The sequence below is a fragment of the Hypomesus transpacificus genome, chromosome 22 (genome assembly GCF_021917145.1).
Source record: "Hypomesus transpacificus isolate Combined female chromosome 22, fHypTra1, whole genome shotgun sequence".
Taxonomy (NCBI): Eukaryota; Metazoa; Chordata; class Actinopteri; order Osmeriformes; family Osmeridae; genus Hypomesus; species Hypomesus transpacificus.
In genome coordinates this window covers 11,132,197-11,153,385 of record NC_061081.1, presented here as the reverse complement: position 1 = coordinate 11,153,385, position 21,189 = coordinate 11,132,197, and the positions used below count along the sequence as shown (strand labels likewise).

Genomic DNA, 21,189 nt, shown 5'->3' with positions numbered 1-21,189 from the left:
GCATCCCAGTCAATGTTGGAAAAGAGACACACACGCAGCTGTAGGTACGCAACCAAGGTATTTTTCAACAAAGGTAGGTCAGTTTTCGACTCATTTCCATTCCAAACTCGCTCCGGTTACTGTCCTCGAGGTCCGAGATGCTATGAGCTTCGTACGGAGGTGGAACAGACCACGTGATGGTAGGGCTGCTGAGCTCTGCGCTCACAGTTGAACGCGACTGCTGCGGCGCTGTCATAGCCTATACTTTTATCACCAAACTGAACAGACAACCTAACATTGCCTCATTTGGAATTTTCAGATTGATAAAACTACACATCTCTCAAAACTTTAACAACCCTTCGCAGCCTTCTCACTCTTGCTAACGCCTAACCCAAGACAAAAGCCCAATAGGCCTACCCTACTATATTTAGTTATCAAAGGCAATGGTTAAAACTAAATTATTTCATATAGTTATGCTGATGATGACTTGATAAGACTGGTAGTAGCCAACAGTAGCCTAAATAAACAATAAATGAGTGTGTCGAGCTGGGCTGGAAGAGGGAGTGGGAAGTACGCACTCCTAACTTTTCCTCTGGTGACTGCATTCGCGTCACGCAAGATATCCACTGATGGTGATCTAATTGCTTGAGTTGGTTCTTTTTTTCTGCCTCTCTTTCTTTTTGTGTGACGCACTCTCTCACACACACACGCGCGTGAGCATGCCCGCCAAACGCAATTGTTGACATCACTCTGTGATTATGCAAAACAACCAGGAACCCCCTTAGATTGTGTGTGCGCGTGTGCATGCGTTGAGGGTATTTCGGTCTGTTGAGTGGTGGTTTTGATAAAGATATGAGCTGTCGGTTGGTAAGAGCAGAATCGTGTAGGAGGCCACTCAGACACAAAAAATGCACGCGACAGAGAGAAAGATGGAATTTGAGAAAAGGAAATAGAGAAGGTTGCGAACGACTCCTTCTCAACATTCTGCTTGTCGTTCATGAATAACACGTGCGTAAATTTGGCTGCGAACCACGTGTAAAATATTGGATTTTTTCAGCTGACGTGTGCCTTTTCCAAGACAGTTTATGGGAGAAGAATAATGTTTACAAGTTCTATCCTCCGCTAAGATTTTAGCAAACAAGTAGAAATGCAAGCACATGCCACAAGACATATAATAAATAATAAACATCAGATATAGCTTATTTATATGATAACTTTGAAATATATAATTCCAAAAAAACATAGGCCTATATATATATATATATCCCTAAAAGTAAATACCCCCCCAAAAAGAAATGATCAAGCCATAAACCGCAGAGATAACTCAGGCTTTACAGTTGTCATTAGCGATGGGCTAAGCGGGTGAATAAATCGCTCACACGACGGTCGTATAACCGGCACTCTCAGCTCTTACACGGCCCAGTAGATATTTCAATCTACTGAAATGGAAGTATGGGTGTATTCACCTCCCTCCGGTGTGTGCCAGTCACGGAATGAGTGACAAACACTCACACGCCCGCACTGCACGACCCAGTAAATAAGAGTGACAGGAAGCTATGAATGTCCCCTGCACACAGTATTTATGTGTGCATCCAGGACGTGTGGTGACAGGTGGGTCACATAATATGTATCCTCCTTGTGCAGCCTGTGTGAGGGAAGTTCTACCTATCTATCTGTCTCTTCTTTCTGAGCAGAAATCCTCAGTGTGGGCCTCACGTCCACGATGGGCGATCACACACAAAGAGACACTTTGTGGATAACAACGTAATGAAAAGAAACAAATAGAAAATAGACAAACAGAATGGGAGATTGAGATAAATAGAGCATTTGTGTCTTATAAGAATTAGTTATTTCTCATTCGACATACATACTCTGTTTTCAAATACTGTATACCTTCAAGCTTTTAACTTGCTTTTTAAAGTACCTGAATATTCCATTAGACAACTGTACACCAGTTCTAAGTATACGGCTCGACTTAAAAAGCATTAGAGTGGATCTGGGTAGCACAGCATCACTATTAAAAACTCATGCCTATTGATGTTACCAATACAGGGGCCCACTAAGAAGTGCCGTCATCAACAAAACACAAGATCAGCAAATGCGGTCATTGATCAATCAACGACCATTCTGGATCAATGACCTCTTTGCTCATTGACTGTGAGTGGATACTTTAATGTGTTTGTTTTGAGTGCCTTCTAAGTTTGTAATGCTAGTCTGCATTCTATAGCTCTTCAGCAGGACATACAGTAGCATTGTAATGGTTTGTAGGCTATCTATAAAGAATAAAGCAAAAGACTACAACCATGGCGGTGATAATGGGGGTGGTTGATGAGGATTGACATTAAGGATAAAGATAGGAGGGGGGGGGGGTCATGGTTTGCGTTGGTTCCAGCTGGTTGGTTCCAGCTGGACGCAGGTGTGTGTTCTTTTGTGTGACACGCATGGACATATAGACAGGCCCGGGAAACCAGACAGGGGAACACACATGGACACATAGGCTACACACACACACACACACAGACACACACACACAGACACACACACACACAGAGAGAGCTCAGGTGGAACATGTGACAGGCACCCAAACCTGGAGGCTGTTCTGCACCTGCTCTCCTGTGGGTGTGTCCTCCACCCTTTAGTCAGCGTGTAATCGTTCATGTGTGTGCTCTTGCGTGTGTCTCTTATATCTGTGCGCTCATCTCGCAAGCAAGGTTACTCATCCCTCTTTCTCTCTCAAATGTCCATGTGTGTTCCCAGTTGGAGCAAATCTCGTCTGACATTCCTAGACCTGTCAGTATTAACGGTTGAAAGCCCAAGGTCGATGTGAGGTCATTTCCTGTCTCACTGTGCCCAGACACCATCAGACAGACAGGCCCACACTACTCCATCTCCGTTATCCCTCTTTCTCATCTCTTTATTTTTCTCTCCTTACCCCATCTCAACCCTTCCCAGTCCTGCTTTATCTTCATCAGAGTGATCCCCTCATATTAAAGGTTACTTGAGGAGATGGCTCTGTGTGTGTGTGTGTGTGTGTGTGTGTGCGCGTGTAGTGGAGTGGTAAGAATAGAGACTTGAGAATAGAGCTGGAGATGGGCCATTTTAAACAACTGCCAAAGGCAGAAAAAAAGAAAGAATTAGAGAGAGTGTGAGATACATCATCAAATTGAATATTCTGGATAAGAAAGGAAGGCTAACCTCTCCATCTGTGACCTTTTGGTGCATGTATGGAACACTGGAGCTCTGGAGAACTCTTTGGAACACCATGCGAGGTGACGGAACACTGCGGAACATTCCTGTCGGAGCCAGGTGCAAGGCCAATCATGTAACTCCGCCAGCCGACCGGAACACTGTGAGTGATCAGGGTTTCCTCAGGACATAGAGAAAGAGAGAGAGAGAGTTGCACCACTCGTCAGTATTGCTTTCTCCACATTCTGCCCACACTGGGGTGCAAACTTGGGTCATCTAAATACAACCGCAACTACAGCCTCTATAAACACTGTGTGGTAACCAGCTCTGACACTAATAGAGATGGCAATCTTGGCAAGTATTCATGGGGGGGTCTTCATACTGACTTTTGACCAAATTCAACTGGATTTGAAACATCTCTTAACGCGTCTATAAAGCAATTGAATTGAGAAAGACAGAAAGTGAAAGAAAGAGTGAAACAGAAGTGAGTGCGAAAAAAAGAGAGAGCACGTGAATGTGTGTGCGTCTGCGGGCGAGCAACGATTTCATCATCCACTGAAGTGCTGTACAGAAAAAATGTCTTTCTTCACGATTAAAATTGGCCACCATCTGTGTGCAATTACGTGTGTGCTACTACCAGTTACAACCACGCCCGCCCTGCCCAGTGCTGTACCTATGGAGCTCAGCGTCAGTGTGTCTGAGACAGGAGAATCCACTCATTAGCAACCAGCAGCTTGTAATGCTAACAAGATGGTGTAACAGGGCCTCTGTTCTGCTGACAGCCCATCTGCTGGCACAAACACTGGAGCTGGTCTGAATCAAACCCACAGGATTCTCTCTCAGGTCAAGACAGAGACGGAGAGTGGGTGTGGAGGAGAGAGTGTGGCAACGGAGAGAAAGAGGAAGAAAGAGAGAGGGCGGTGCCACACTTACCGTCATGTGCTATTTGAGTGCATATGTATGTGTGTAAAACCAATCTTAGTACGCTGTATCCGCGTAGAAATGCTGTGATATATACACACACACACACTTCAGACATCTACACAATATGACATGACATGCTCTTCAGCTTCCATTCAGCTGCTTGTACAGTCAGATGGTAGAAGTCCACTTATGAGTGGTTGCAGGCTAGCACATGACTACTTCAATTCAGGCTACTGTACCAAAGAAGACATTGATTTCTACCAGATGTGACACGTGGCCTTCTGTACATTTATCTTGTGTAGCATAGCTGGCCAGAGATCAGTGGATAACACTGTTTGGAGCTATCGAGCTAATGAGCTGGTCTGATTTGGGTGTGTGCGCCTTGTGTGGGGTGCTCTGATCTTAATTGGACAAGCTGAGATAAAGAAGGTTGATAATGATGCTAGACATTGACAGTGTTGCAGAACATGGCAAGCTATCTGTTTTCACATCTTTCAGCAGACTCATTTAGCTAGTAAAAAAGGAAACTTTTCTTATTTTACAAAAAAGCTCCCGGTTTTTACACACCTCATTTTAATCTGTCAGGCAGGCGTTCAGCTGTGGCTCTGACGATAAAAATGATGCAATATTTCATCCAATCTTTTATCCATTTGCAGCTGCTCCCCAGCAAAACTAAGTAGATCATATGACCTTGACCTAATGGTATCACCACATAACAGTGATGATCAGAACCAATAATCTCACAATATCCAACATTATCAGGTGGTCATGGGTTGCATTCATCTTGGAGCAGCCCTCTCAAGCCTTCAGGCAACCTCAATCCATTTCAGATTCCATCCATCCTTGTGTTTATTTTGTTTATTCATCTAATTTAACAATCCCTAACAGTGAACGGGCCTCTTTGTTAAGGTCAACAACAGTTTAGTTTCAGATTTGTAGTGAAGGAAAAAGACAAAAGAAAACAAAAGAAATGACGAGCAAAAGTAAAAGTGTGAGAAAATAGAAAAGAGTTGGAATATATTAGATTCCCATGATGCTAACATTTTAGTTTTATTAGCTGTGATGTCACCAGGGGTACTAAGACATTGCCCAATCAGAACCAGACAGCTCACATATCCTGTTTTAGAGGATGAGCCCGAGTTTGTCTAGATTCAATCATGCTTTCTCTGTTGCTTGTCTAAATTTTATTTGTGACCTGGCCGAGTCACACACTACCATGAATCTAGGTCAGAGAAAGATAGAGAGAGGGGGGAGAAAGGAGAGGGAGAGATGGCCCTTGGTGTGTGAATCATGTTAAATGTTTAATTTAGTCCAGAGAGAGTTTACAATGCTACAGTGAGTTTCAACCACACTGCAGCACAATGTTTGCTGTCGCAACAAGATGGACGCCCCTAAACTCATGTATTGTTTTGCAACAGAAGAGTGCTCACCACATTCATCCGAACAATTGTATCTGTTGACCTAACTAGCTCTCTTCTCATCCTCCCTTTCCTCTCTCTTTCTCCAGGAGTAGAGGAAACAAGTGTGTGCATCTGGAGTTATGATTTTCTCTTGTTTTCTCGTGTTAATTAATTCTCTCAAAATGAGATATTACATGAGGTTCACACGTGTCAGCTGGGTGTTTACAAACTCGCCTAAGGACTTGGGTCAATGTTGTAACAACACTGAAGGGATTCTCAAGGTTTGTGTGGCGTAACTTTGTGTAACGGATTGAGGGGGATACACCTGCCATGCTGAGACACTCTGTTGGAGTAGTTATTCGCAATCTTCTCTCCATGTAGCAAATTATAATGCTAAGCTAACCCCACATGAAGGCATCAAGGTCAATGGGGGTGACTGGTCAGGGTGTGCATGGCTTCAGGCTCAACTGAACTAAGCTTCAGCGACACATGCATGTGTTATGAGGGATCAGAGGTTGTGTGATGTTGCTCCATTGACCTAAGGCAGGGGGTGTGTGTTTGTGAGAGAGAGGGCTTATGTAAATGTGAGTAGACTTGGATACTTCATGTATGGGCTATTTAATAATAATTACATTATTTTGTAAAGTCTTTTTTCATACAAAAGAAATGTGAAACTGTTTCAATTTGGGACCCACACCGCTCCCAAGTGGTTCAATTTGAGCATTGCATGTACAGGAGAAATAATGCCATAGCACCATTAGGACAGCGTTTTAACACTGACATCTAGTGGCTTTGTGTGAAAACTGCACTTGGAATTCTCATGAAACCACTAGAAGCAAAACCCAATAGTGGAATTATAGAGACCCATGTAAAGACGGTTTCCATGGCACTTTCACACACAGCTAAAGCCTTTGAAAGAAGGGGCTAAACGGTGTACCTGAACAAAAACCGGAGAGCTAAACAAAAAGATGAACAATGAACAAATGGGGGGGGGAAAAAGACAAGGAGTGGAAGAGGACATTATACATTTATTATTGGACCACCCTTTGAAATCCAAAAAGACAAGGAGTGGAAGAGGACATTATACATTTATTATTGGACCACCCTTTGAAATCCAAAAAGACAAGAAGGAAAGGGATTACAAATAAAAATTCATTGCACTACTTAGTAAAGCATTACTAGTGATAACTCTCATAAAAAATGTACAAATGTTTTGTTAAAAATTTCATATCAAGCCTTCAAATGATTTTGGTTACAGATATCATACATAGAAAAACAACATCATGTTAAATGATATATAGTTGCGTGTACTTAAAAAAACAAAACAAAAAAAAGATTCTTAACATCCCGACAAACAAAAAAATGGGGGAAATATCAACGATCAACAAAATGAAATTCAGTTGCTCGTGTGACGGTTGAGTATTCTTGGTATATATAAATAGTGAAACGAGGTAACTGCTAGTGTACTGAGCAGGAGAAACACTAATGACAACAATCCTATGACACAAAATGGACGCTGCACATGGCAGTTACAACCATTGTCATTCGCCACTTGGGTACAAAAAAAAAGAAAGAAAACGCTGCCATGGATATGACCTCTTGACACTGGCCTATAGAACACTGGTGATTGGTTTGGGGCAGGGAAAAGGGGGATGCCCCCCCCCCCCTCCCCTTTTCAATAAATTTAGGTGCAGTACGTCTGACCTGGAGTCGGCCGACAGAGGCAACGCCAGCTCTGAGAACGGTTATCTGTTAAAGGCATATCTTAATAAGACACTGCGGGTGCCTGGCTCACTCTGGTGTTGAAATACACTGTCCTTTACATAGCATTTGTATGACATTCTTCAAAGTTGTTTTTGTTTCGATTTTTAGAACAGATCACAGAAAAAGGGGGTTAAAATGCCGGTAATGAATGTGACGGATGGATGAAGAGGGAGTGTGTGTGAGGGGTTTAGATACAATCTAAGGAGGGAAGGGGGGGAGGAAGAAAGAGAGAGAGAGACAGAGTGAGGTCAAAGGTGAGCGAGGGAAGTGTTGAGGCAGTTTGACAGATGCTGCTTCTTTCAGATGCATGTGTGTCACTGGGACCAGAGACAAAGACTTCTCAACCAACAGGCACAGACATACATCCAACCTACAAATAATGCTACATAATCCAAGGTCACATTGTGCTCATTTGTGACTGAAATCAAAACTCGAAGCATTCCTCACCAAACTTGTACACACCAGATGAGAAAGGGAGGGGTGAAAAAAATTAAAAGTAGGATTATTCCACCAAGCGCTGGTTCATGGAATACTAGTGAATAGCAAAGTTAAACCACTCCCCTTTTCACCACATGAAAATAAACCTGTGAAGTGAAACCCACACGAAAACACACCAACAACCAAGACCTCTAGGTCTTGAGTTACTACAGCAAACTCGTCCCACCATTCTGCCCACCGGGTATGAGGAGGAGGCCCTGAGGACCTTACCAACATGGCTGCCAGCCCCAACACATTAAGACCTCGGTGACAGGAGCCTGCTCTCTCTCTCACTGGGACTCGGGAGCAGCCATATTGGTAGGGTCAGAACTCTGCAGCAAGGAGAGTGTTTGGTCGAGTGAAAGGTTGCATCGCCAGCGTCAGCCCCTCCTAAGTGTTGTTTGGCTGAGGAAAGGAGAAGGAGGGAACAAACTGAAAGGAGGTAGTGATAAGGAAGAGACAAGCCGAGGCAAAGTGAAGACATGCATTCGATCCTTCTGAAACTACACTTTCAACAATCCTCCTCTTCCACATCTACAAAAACTCATCCTGTGTCAGCGTACAGCCTCAGCCAATCACATTGAAGACAGACGTGAGAGCAGGAAGCCAGTGTATTGTACCACACATACTGTATAAATAACACGGAAGAGTCTCAATCTCTCGCACGCACGCACACTCACAAACACACCCTTTCCCATTCTCAATCTTCATTTCTTTTCGTTTTACATATGTTTTCGGCATACAATAATGCACAACTGTCGACCACTCAACTGCTTAAACCAGGAATGTTAGTACACACACACACCAAAAGTAAATAAACAATGTCGTTTGAAAAACAACAACCAAAAACAACAGGATCCCGAAACAGGTGATAAGAATAACAAAAACAAGAATTTAAGTCAATCTTTGGACTTCCAATTTTCCATTAGGTTTGTGGTAAAACTACACAGTTTTTCAGTTCATTGTGTTTCTGTCCATCCGACACCAGGTGGCTTGAAAGAAGTCCATTGTGGCTATGATCATGGCCATTGTGGGAGGGGCTTGGGATTTTTTTTGGGGGGGGGATTTGGTGAATGAGAGAGGTGGAGAGGATCCGTCTACTCTTAGGTCATTGTCCCACCAGTCACCAATCTGCCCTAACAGGATGGGTTTCCTCTTGTGTTGGTGTTGGTGTTGGTGTTGGGGGGGGGGGGGGGGGGGGGGCTGATCCCTGGGCAACTGTCCAGCAGGAAGCAGGAAGAACGAGGGCAGGGGGGTCAAAGGTCACTCGGAATCCCTCTGAACTTCTGAGGCATCGGCCCGGCAGATAGGACAGGTCCTATTGGCCTGGAGGGGGGAGGAGGGAAAAGAATGGAAGGAGGGAGAGAGGGGGGAGGGAGAGACAAAGAAGAGAGGGAGGGACAAGTCAAGCCCTGAAATGTTGCCATATGTCCACTCTGCCACCCTTTTCCTCTGGAGATCAACCTCCTAGTCTCTGAGATAAGTTGAGTATCTCTCAAAGTAACAACACATTTGAACACCAAGAATATATATATATGTATAATATGAACAATCATTTCATAACTAGTGCTTTCTGCTTTACGGGTGGTTCCAGCTCACCTTAAGCCACTTGTCCACACACTTGGCGTGGAACTCGTGGTTGCAGGGCAGCACTCGCAGCAGCTGACGAGACTCGAAGTCGCACATACACACCACACACCTGGAACGCAGGGGCACGGTTCACACACACGCCAGAAAAATGATATCATGCACGGACCCAACACAGACAGACAGAGACACACACGCTCGCGTGGTACTTACAGGGTCTGTTCTGACTGGTGGTTGTTGGGGTTAAAGCGGTAAGAAGGCAGCTGCTCGATGTCAGCCTTGGTCAGACCGCGAGGCTTGGCCTCTCCCAGGCGCTCCGCCAAGTTCAGCAAAGCCTTAATCACAGAGGTCAAAGGTCATGGTTCAGACTGGAGACATGTAGAGTAATGGGGGCATTAAGTATTCTGTTCTTGATTAGCTTCTAGGTTCCAAACATTGTTAAGTGTGAGGGGTATGCATTGTCATACCCCTCACATGTGTTACCAAAGCTGTTAGTTTACTACGGTGTTAGCAGTAGCATTGCTGCTAGCTTACTACAGTGTTGGCAATGGCGTTGCTGCTGGCTAACTCCAGTATTAGTAATAGGTTTTCTGCTAGCTTACTACAGTGTTGACAATAGCTTTGTTGTTAGCTTACTACAGGGTTAGCAGTAGCATTGCTGTTAGCTTACCTCATAGTTCTCCACTTCCCCATCATCCACGTCCAGCTCTAGACTTATGGTAGTTGGACCCACTGTGGGAGCCACAGGAAGCATCGACCTGAGAGAGACAAAGATAAAGAGATTTCACATCAGATTTTCAGATTTTTTTCTCAGTAATATTGACAATACATTGCATGAGAACAGCCACTCAACAGGAAGAAGGTAGTACTTACAGGAAGTAAGGCAAGAAGCTGGGGTGGTAGGGGGGCGGGGGAACCGTCTGTTGGGAGCGGTAGCGCCGCCCTGTGATTCGCCGAGGCATGAAGTGGGGGTAGGGCTAGGGGAAGGAAAGAAAGCATTTTTGAACACCATCCAGATGATAGGAACAGATCCAGGTGTGTGTGTGTGTGTGTGTCGGAGTCCTCACCACTCCGAAGAGCTCCTGGGGCAGGGGGTCGTGCGAGAGGAACTGGAGGGGGGTGGAGGGGGGCAGGGAGGACGGGTGGGGAGCCCCGTGGGGGTAGTTGAACCCCCCCACCGACAGGTGCTCCCCCAGAAGCTCCACCTCGTTCTCGATTCTCTGTAAAGGCTAACACACACACACACGACAAAGGGTTATTATGTGCTTTTGAAGGAGATAGTGGTGAAACTATGCTGGTGTTGTTTACAGGTGTTTTGGACACGTCATGCTAATCCTGCATCTGTACTCCACAACACAGCAGTGCAGAGTGTCTTGTCTCACCGATCGGGGCTGTTGTGTCTGGAAGGGCAGGAAGTGCCCCGGCGGGGGTAGATGGTGGGACGGGTGGTGCGAGAGGTGGGGGGGGTGGAGCAGGAAGGGGGGGTCGCTGGAGAGGAGGGAGGGGAAGGCATAGGGGACCGGCAGGTGCTGCACTGAGCAGGCCTGCAACATCTGAGAGAGAGAGAGACACACAGAGAGAGACACAGAAAGAGAGAGGAGACAGACAGAAAGAGAGAGGAGAGAGAGAGAGACAGAGAGAGGAGAGATTTATTTTCCAAAGGTATACATTATATTAATGTTACCACATTTGGCCACATGAGGGCAGGCTTAACCAACGAGTTACAAAAAAACTACACAGAGGCGCAGAACAATGAACACAGAACCTCTTGTAAACGCCTGACGGCCACACACACACTTACCGGGTGGTAGTGCTGTCCGGTGCTGAACACCACGCTGCAGGGGGGCACCTGTGGCTGGGAGGAGCAGGCCTGGGGGAGGTGCTGCCCCGTGCACAGGGGCGGGGCTAAGCCGTGGGGCGGGACCGGGGTCACCGTGTACGAGACGGGGACGGTACCCTGTTGCAACTGGAGGAAGGGAGGGAGAGAGACAGGCAGAGAAACAGGGAGAGAGAGAGACAAGGAGAGAGAGAGACAGGGGGGGGGAGACAGGGAGAGAAACAGGGAGAGAGAGAGACAGGGAGAGAGAGAGAGACAGGGGGGGGAGAGACAGGGAGAGAAACAGGGAGAGAGAGAGAGACAGGGAGAGAGACAGGGGGGGGAGAGAGACAGGGAGAGAAACAGGGAGGGAGAGAGACAGGGAGAGAAACAGGGAGAGAGAGAGACAGGGAGAGAAACAGGGAGAGAGACAGGGAGGGAGAGAGACAGGGAGAGAGACAGGGAGAGAGAGAGACAGGGGGGGAGAGAGACAGGGAGGGAGAGAGACAGGGAGAGAGACAGGGAGAGAGACAGGGGGGTTTTAATTCACAGCATGAATCCACCCAAACACACCCCAGTGACAGGGAGCGAATTACATGTTTGATAGAAGCGAACAGCTATATTCTTCAACGACATCAAGTCAACACGTCATTTTGTAACGACCAGGAAGGATCCCAATACACATCCAATGCACTGCGTGACACACACACCTGTTCATGGAGGTCCATCACCATGGCTCCCTGCTGCTGCGTGTGGTGAGCGTGGGCGGCCGGGTGCAGTAGCCGCGGCGACAGCGCCGGGGGGTGGAAGGCTCGAGGCTCCTCGGCGCCCCCGCCACCGGAAGGCTGCCCGCCGTAGGCTGACTGGGGCTGGGGCTGGTAGCCTGGATGGGGCAGGGCGGAGGAGGGGTGGTGGGAGAGGTGAGGGTGGAGGGGTGGTGGTGGAGGTGGGGGGGGAGACGGGTGGTGATGCAGGCGGTAGTTCTCGTCCTGACGGAGGTCGGGGGGTAGCCCTCCACCTCCTCCTACACGAGCCCCCGGAGGGGAGGGGTGGTGGGGGGGCACGTGGCGTGGGGGGCGGGACAGGCGGCTCGCTGGCGTCGGGCCGGTGGGCTAGGGATGGAGGGAGGGAGGGAGGGAGGGAGGGAGGGAGGGAGGGAGGGAGGGAGGGAGGGAGGGAGGGAAAAAAAGGCAAGAGGGTCATTCCTGTGTTCAACAGACCTCGAAGTGCAGTCAGTCACACACACATCAGGTCCAGGGGCGTGGCCTACCTCCGTCGGTGGCGGGCGGGAGTGAGGCAGCGCTCCGGGGGGTAGTGGGGGGGGTGGTGGGGGAAGGGGTGCGGCCTCCGGCTGGGCGGCAACTCCCAGGGCCGCATGGGGGGCGAGGGGGTGGAGGGCGGGGCCACGGAGGACAGGTCCAACACCGATTGGCCGGAGAGCCGTTGGCGCTTGGGGCTGGGGCTGTCCTCACTCTGTGGGGAGAGAGAGGGGGAGACTGGGATTATTTCCATCATCTCGCACATCCATTCTGACACATCCATCCCTATCACCGTGGTTACGCGGCACCCCCTTACTCGAAGATGGGGTTGGGCAATAAGACACTCCCCTGATCACCTCACTCATGGCATTGGGTGTGTGAGTGTGCGTGTGAGGGTGTATACACGTGTGACTCTGACATCTCTGCAATCTATTACCCAAGAGGCACTTTCTTGGAAGTGAACTTTATAGCACGCAAACACAAACACACCAATGTTCTGCTCTGCTAGTCACACACACCCTTGGAGATTGGGAAAGTCGTTGAAACCAGTGAAATGACACACGGCTACTTTTACTCAACTGTAGAGAATCATCTCCCCTAAACTATGTCTACTGTGAAGTGAGTCACTAAAAGTGCTCTCACAAGCAAACACAATCTTACCATGAGCGAATCATACTACACATACCATAGTCATCTGCGAGTCAGTGCATGACAGACATCTTACTCACACACACACACACAGTCTCAAAAACGTGAAGCCAACACACCCTTCACAGAGTAGGATGAAGACAAACACACACAAGCATGTGGCTCATATGGAAATAAAGGAAGCTGTTCAAAGTGAGTCAGACTTACTCAGACACACTCATAATCAGACACACAAACACACACACACAGTTTCTATCAGAGGGTGGCAGGACACGTTGTAACGCAGTGTGATAAACTGACTCAGCGGCTGTGACTTTAACGAGGCGCGCACACACACACACACACACAAACACACACACACACACCCAGCCCATGAAAGCAGCATGATAGCTAACAGCAAACAGCTGGGGAGCTTCCCACACACACCATGCAGACCGCTGCCTCTGGTGCACCAGTTCTAGTGCGAGGTATCTCAGCCAGTCCGTTTCACCACACAAGCACACACACACACGCACACTTTCTCAAAGACGCGTTTGAGAGAAAAAAAGAAAGAAAAAAAACGACTGAACAGAAACCTAAGACAAATCATACATCGGAAAATGTGTTTTGAAGCTCTGATTCAAATAGTAGCGTACTCTCTGGAGCTCCCTCAGATTGATGCCAGCCTCCTCCAATCGGAGCTGACACCATGTACCCTCCCTCTCCTGGCATTGGGTAGAGCCCAGTCTGGCTCAGGTCAAACCCCAGTCATAACAATGACCTCAGAGACAGTGGAAGACAGAGATGGAGGAGAGAGATGGGGAACAGAGAGAGATGGGGAACAGAGAGAGAGATGAGGAACAGAGAGACATGAGGAAAGAGAGAGATGAGGAACAGAGAGAGATGGGGAACAGAGAGAGATGAGGAACAGAGAGACATGGGGAAAGAGAGAGGGCGGGGGGGGGCAGAGGGGGGAGAGACGGAGGGATGTGGAAGTGGGGGGCGGAGGGGGCTGCCTGGGGGCCCACTAGACCCCTAATGACTAAACAGATTTGAGTCAGACAGGGTTATACACCATGACGCATGTGTGTGTGTGTGTGTGTGTGTGTGTGTGTGTGTGTGTAAGGCACCATGCCTAAACATATGCCCCTAGGGGGACCAGTGTGCCCATTCTCTCCTCACTGCTCATATGACCGGGCTAGTACACCCATGCCCCAATATCGCTCCCAAACACCCCCTCTTCCCCCCCCTTCCCCCCGGAGGATAACCAGTATGCCCATTTTCAGGCCAACATCCCCCCCCCCCCCCCCCCCCCTCTAACTTCTCAAGACCCCAGTTAGAAATCTGAAGGGACGTGGCAAAAGTTAAACGAGCAGAAAGCCACACAGGCCTGTCTAAACCCACGCAAGCACCAGGCCCCTCCCCTCCCCATCAGTATGAAACTTTGATGGGCCTGTCTGCCAGGGTTGGAAAGGGTTAGGGGGGTGGGCCCAACCAGACAAAGGGGGGGGGGGGGGGGGGGGGGGGGGGAGTGTTTGTATCTTCAAGCAGTGTGCCTAGCTAGTCCTATTTAAATACAGTTTATAGCGCGCACACACACACACACACACGTCTGGGTGCTTGTTGGTGTCTCTCCAGCAGCTAAAGAGGAATAGACAGGAAAAAACACAGCCTCAGTATCATCACACACACACACACAACTGCTCTGCACTTATTACATTCTGCACTGTTCCTTGTGGGCTGGAAGCACAAACAGCACACCTTCTTCTGTTCTATTGCACTCCGTATACAGTGTGTGTGTGTGAGTGTGTGTGTGTGAGTGTGTCACACACACAGGAAGTGAGGAGAGCAGCTGTTCTGGTTTCCCCGTCAACACTGAGAACCAAAATACAGAAAGGCATGGTCCCACAGCGAGCAAAAAACACACACATCCTCTCGTACACACACACATTAATTAGACCCATGTGTGCATGTAGCACACTATTCATTCTTTCACACTCGAATTGTGTTTATTGTGTGTGTCTACTTGAACTGTACATTACATTTAGTAATTTGGCAGAAGCTCTTATCCAGAGCGACTTACAGTAAGTACAGGGCCATTCTACATACATGTGTATGCATTAATCTCTCTCTCAGTCCCACACACACACCTCTTTTTCCACCCTCTGCATTTCAAAGCCTATTTCTTTTCCTTAGCCACCGTTTCCTCCCTCCCTCCCTTCCTCCTTTCACTCCCTCCCTCCAACAGGGTCCCCCAGCTGGAGCTGAAATCATTAGCACCTCCTCCCTCCCTCCCTCTTTCCTTCCTTCCTTCCTTCGCTCCCTACCGCCTCCTCCTCCTCCCTTCCACCTCCCTCCAACACAAGCTTCTTGTCGTCTTCCACCCCTTATCCACCTAGCCTCAATCTCTCCATCGCCCCTTCCCTCCTCTCCTCTCCCCTCTGCTGTACTCTCCCTCTCTCTCCCTCTGTTTCTCTCTCCCACCAAATCCTTTCCCTCCATCCATCCGTCCTCAACATCGACCATCCTGACCACCGAGGGACTCATTAGTCCCTCCCTCCACCCACAAACACACTCCCTCCCCCCGCCGCCTTTCAACATGGCAGCAAACCATTTGTTGGGCTCTTTGTTTTGGGTCTGGAAATGCCTTTTAACGTAACCCTGACAATCAACCAGCTCATCCATTCACACAGCACCTTTTAAAGGAGCCAATCAGTTAAGAGGACACCGTGTGAGTGTGTGTGTGTGTGTGTCCTACAGAGAACTGCTCTTGGTGGTCAACCAGAGCGATGACTTGACTCTGCAAGCATGCGACACTGACTCAGGGCGTCACAGTTCCGCTCACACTGACCGATGTGTGTGTGTGTGTGTGTGTGTGTGTGTGTGTGTCTGGCGTGCGTGCGCAGGGTGTGGCCCCCAGCCTCACCTTGTCACTCTCCTCTCCGCAGCCATGGTAGGGTCCTCCGATGGCTCCTGCAGACACAAGCACAAGAACATGGCTGTCAGCGACCCCATGGGACAACACGCAACAGTTAGAGCTCATTCACTGATCTCAGAGCTGTTTTACGGGACAACACTCACCAGTTAGAGCTCATTCACTGATCTCAGAGCTGTTTTTACAGTTTAGATTCAATTGGATACAAAGACCAGACAAAACCAAATCATAGCCACCATATTGTTCCATGCTACTTAGTACAAGGCAGAATCATCTTTTAAAAACAACTTTAAAGCCTGTGGACCTCACAAGTGTGTGTGTTGATGGGATGGTTTTAATCTGTATTGTTGTTATTGTTCTCATATATCTGTGCTCTTTGACACTGATACACAGCACGTCACACACCCTCTCACAAACATGTTGTCGTACTGTTGGGGTATCAGTACAGAGAGAGTGACACACACACACACACACACAAACACACGGGTAAACACAGTAATCCTGGATTAGAGAAGGGAGCTTTCTGATGACAACACTGGCTGCTTCCACATTAAGACTCAAACTCCCTTTGTCGCCCCCCCCCCACACACACATCTTTTGATCCATCTTACTTACTTATATATATATAGTTTTCATATATACAGCTTCCATTCGGTTTATTTCCCCCCTTTGCCACAGAGGTCTATGGAGGAACCAGGGAGGGGGGACCAGGGAGGGGGGGACCAGGGAGGGGGGGACCAGGGAGGAGGGGACCAGGGAGGGGGGGACCAGGGAGGGGGGGGACCAGGGAGGGGGGGGACCAGGGAGGGGGGGACCAGGGAGGGGGGGACCAGGGAGGGGGGGGACCAGGGAGGGGGGGGACCAGGGAGGGGGGACCAGGGAGGGGGGGGACCAGGGAGGGGGGGACCAGGGAGGGGGGGACCAGGGAGGGGGGGACCAGGGAGGGGGGGACCAGGGAGGGGGTCTGTCCTTGGTTAGTCCACACTCTTTGGTTAGTACTACCTCAAGGCCCCCTTCACTAGCCGAGCCTGCCTGTGGAAAACAGCACAAAGCGAAAGAGACGAGCGAAAGGTTTTAGGAATGTTTGTTTTGACCTAGAGATCCAAAGAGAGAGGGAGAGCCAAACATAGATCCTATGTTGAGAGGGAAAGATACAGAGAGATGGGGGAGAAAGAAAGAAAGAAGGAGAGGGAGAGAGAGGTTAGAGTGATGAGTGGGCCCAAGCAGATGTGAGTGTGTACTGGTCCTCAGTAGTGCACTGAGAGCAGGGTACAGCGTGGCCTAGAACAAGGCTGGATCAGGCTAGCTACATCACTATATCTCTATCAGGAACACACACACACACACACACACACAGGGTTGGGAGATTGAGTGCATGTGTCGGGGTTGCCATGGGGGATAGGGGGGGTGGTGGGAAGGGAGGGAGAAGAGGAAGCAGGGAGGGGGGGGTGGTGAGACGGTGGAGAGAGTGGAAAAGGAGGGGCGGGCGGGGGAGGAAGAGGGAGGGAGGGGTCAAGAGGGAAGAGAAAAATGGTAGCAAGAGAGGAGAGGAAGAAGCTAGCAGTAGCAAAGGGAAATAGTAAGAGAAAAAGTGGGATGAGAGAGGAGTGAAAGGATAGAGAGAGAGAGCAAGTGAGTGAGAAAGAATGAGAAAGTGAGAGGTGTGAGGGAAAGAGAGAGGGGGGGGAGAGAGAGGGAAGCAGAGGTGGGGGTTGTGGCTGCCCCTCTTGACTGCTATCGATTTTCTGTAAGCCTGAGAGCGCATCAGCTATTTCTATCCATTTCCTCTCTCTCTCTCTATCTCTATCTCTCTCTCACCTCCTCTCTCCCTCCCTCTCCTTCACCTCATCACCCTGTCCCATTTCCAACACGTTTCTCCACACACACCTCTCATCTCCCCCTCTCACACGCTTCCTGTCTGCTTGTCCTCCGTCTGCTCTCCCTCTCCCTCTCCCTCTCCCTCTCCCTCTCCCTCTCCCTCTCCCTCTCCCTCTCCCTCTCCCTCTCCCTCTCCCTCCCTCCATGCCCCTCCTCACATGCCCCGTTCCTTTTCCCCACTTTCATTTATCACTCTCCCATCCCCCAACCCCCCGCCACTCACTCTTCCGTCTCTCTTTCTCCCTCTCCTCTTTTTAATATTGTCCTCCTCTCCATCTCTCCTCTCCTCTTATCAGGCTTGGGCAGAGGAGGAGACAGATCAGAACACAACACGGTGTCGACCCCCCCCCCCCTTACCCCCTCCCCCACACACGCCTTAAATCACATCTTCACACATTTACATCTAAACACAAATCTTAACTAAACACAGACACCTACACAGGCACCTTAACTCGGTCTCTCTCTCTCTCTCTGTCACACACACTAAAACACACAAACACACACACACACACACACAGGCCAACAGCAGCAGCATGGGAGTATAGGCCTAGAATAGGCCGACATGGAATACCTGTCAACCCATTGACTGCTTAACTGTCTAAGAACATGTTATGCTGTGAAAGGGTGTGTGTGTGTGTGTGTGTGCGAGCGCGCCCGCGACCTTCTTGGCTGTTAGGTGGGGAATCCCAATGTAGACTCCACACTAGGCTCTTTTTCCTCTCTCTTACACCTGTCTCTCTTTCCCCCCCAATTCTCTCCCTCACTCCTTCAGTGTGTCAGTAGCAGGTTTCTCAAGGTGAAGTAAAAAGTGTGTGTGTCTGGGCAGACAAAGTCCTTCTTTCCAGCCCACCCAGACTGCTGATAAACAAGGGCCATACACAAACACGTGCACAAACACACACACACACCACTGGACCTTCTCGTTCCCTTGTCTTCTTTCCCCAGCCTTCGCCATCTCTCTCTCTCTACATCTCACTGACAGACACAAACTAGCAGGGGGAGAGATGCCTTGAGATTCAAGGCCTGTTCCTCTGGCCCCTTCCCCCCCCTCCCTCCTTCAGCTTCCTCCTCAAAGCCACCCAGCTCTCACACACACACAAACACACAAACACACACACACCCCCTCCCCAACACACACACCTTCATGCATCACACATCACATAACATAAGCTACAAAGGATATGCAGAGAGAAAGACAGAGACACAGAGAGCCAGAGACTGAGAGCCAGAGAGAGCCAGAGAGAGAGAGCCAGAGAGAGAGAGAGAGAGAGAGCCAGAGAGCCTGAGAGACATAGACCCAGAAAGAGAGACCCATAGAGAGAGAGACCCATCAAAACCACAGACACTAGAAAGATAAAGCAGGAAATAAACGACATCTAACTTTCAGCATCCACAGAGAAACAGAGACACCCAGAAAGACAGAGACAGAGAGACAGACCCAGAGACAGACCCAGAGACAGACCCAGAGAGAGACCCAGAGAGAGACCCAGAGAGAGACCCAGAGAGAGACCCAGAGAGAGACCCAGAGAGAGACCCAGAGAGAGCTCTGGTAACAATGCCCACTGCTTGGTGATGATCTGGTCATCTCCTGAGCTTCAGAAAAAATTAAAGTATCATAACAAAACAGTAAGCTGTGTGCCGAACTAGTCAAAGAGTTGGCCAGGACTGTATGGGTTCACCTCAGACACAAGAACAAATAATAAACACAGGTAAAAATGCCCACTTTTGACAATGCATCCTTGATCACAATTGTTCCACTCAAAACTGGTGGAAACGAAGGCTGGTTCACTAGATAGCATTGAGGTTCCAAGGATCCTTAACGAAAGCAGTTCAAGACCCGGGGGTAATATGGTGGAAAAGGGGAAGGGGAAAGACCCAGAGAAATACCCCGAGGGAAAAAGAGATCCAGAGAGAGAGACAAAGAGAGAGTGTTGTGGTCTGAGTCTCTCCCTAACTCAACATAGAGGCAAGAGGGAGAGAGATGCCAAAAACAGGAGCCTCCCTCCCTCTCCCCCCTCCATCTTCTCACACTCATTCACCTCCCTTCCTCTCTTCTTCCTTGAGTGACTCCAACTTACATTCACTAAGCTCCTCTCAGTCCCTCCATAACTACCCCTCAGTCGTCCCTCCCTCCCTCCCTCTCTCTCTCTCTCTCCCCTGCACACACACCTCCCCCCCACTACTTTCCTAACACATCTAGGCTACCACCCCTCTTCCTTCCCTCCATGCTTTGCAAGGGAGATTGCCTCCTCCAAACCCATCCCTCCCAACTTCCTGTCCTCTCCTCATCCTCCACCCCCTCCTCTGCAGATCCTGTGAGGGAGAGATATGGGGTGGTGTTGGTGGGGGGGGGGGGACCTGTGGCGAGCAACCAGGGACAACCTCATTGGGGGGTTATTTTAAGTTTAGGGGGAATCCAAATCTAACAAACGCACACATTTTTTCCATGACGGAACCCCCACCCTTTGTATTTATTTGAGGCAACAAAGTCGCAAGTGCCCCCCCCCCCCCCCAAAAAAAGTGCCACATTAAAAGCGGTTGCCAGGGCCAACGGGACAAAGGAAGTAAAAACAAAGCCTCCCTCTTTGCCCACTTTCTGACGGAGGAAAGGAGTGAAGGAAGACAAGAAGACAAGGACATGGAGGAGGATATGGACATGGAGGAGGATATGGACATGGAGGATATGGACATGGAGGATATGGACATGGAGGAGGATATGGACATGGAGGAGGATATGGACATGGAGGAGGATATGGACATGGAGGAGGATATGGACATGGAGGATATGGACATGGAGGAGGATATGGACATGGAGGAGGATATGGAGGAGGATATGGACATGGAGGAGGATATGGACATGGAGGAGGATATGGACATGGAGGAGGATATGGACATGGAGGAGGATATGGAGGAGGATATGGACATGGAGGAGGATATGGAGGAGGATATGGACATGGAGGAGGATATGGAGGAGGATATGGACATGGAGGAGGATATGGACATGGAGGAGGATATGGAGGAGGATATGGACATGGAGGAGGATATGGACATGGAGGAGGATATGGACATGGAGGAGGATATGGAGGAGGATATGGACATGGAGGAGGATATGGAGGAGGATATGGACATGGAGGAGGATATGGACATGGAGGACATGGACGAAGAGTAGGAGTGTCCTCCAGCCTCTTCCAGAGATCCATTAAAATGATCCCTTCCTCAAAACAAAGAAGAGGGAGGAGAGAAGAGTGCGTGAAGACCGAGGGTGGAGAGAGAGAGAGACGAGGGCGTCTCTGGAGGGGGAGAGAGAAAAAGATTGAGAAAAGTAAAGAGAGAATTGAAAGACCGTCCACCACTTTA

The 21,189-nt window shown here is 49.0% G+C and overlaps 2 protein-coding genes across 2 annotated transcripts in view; both read right to left on the bottom strand.

Annotated features, from left to right (window-relative positions):
• Positions 1-6,497: 6,497 nt before the first annotated feature.
• rnf38 (ring finger protein 38) lies at positions 6,498-16,660 on the bottom strand. Its single transcript, XM_047045007.1, is given in 12 exon segments — positions 6,498-9,056; positions 9,330-9,429; positions 9,531-9,652; positions 9,988-10,075; positions 10,191-10,294; positions 10,385-10,546; positions 10,700-10,870; positions 11,119-11,283; positions 11,844-12,158; positions 12,161-12,245; positions 12,404-12,606; positions 15,946-16,660. Coding segments are annotated over 12 exon segments (1,695 nt in total). The 5' UTR covers positions 16,063-16,660; the 3' UTR covers positions 6,498-8,993.
• Positions 16,661-16,972: 312 nt separating this feature from the next.
• The window catches only part of LOC124484423 (E3 ubiquitin-protein ligase RNF38-like), a gene marked incomplete at its 5' end in the record, with an annotated part of 5,863 nt that continues 1,646 nt past the window's right edge, over positions 16,973-21,189 (bottom strand). The window contains 1 exon segment of the mRNA XM_047045328.1: positions 16,973-16,986. Within this exon segment, the coding sequence (XP_046901284.1) occupies positions 16,973-16,986 (14 nt within the window).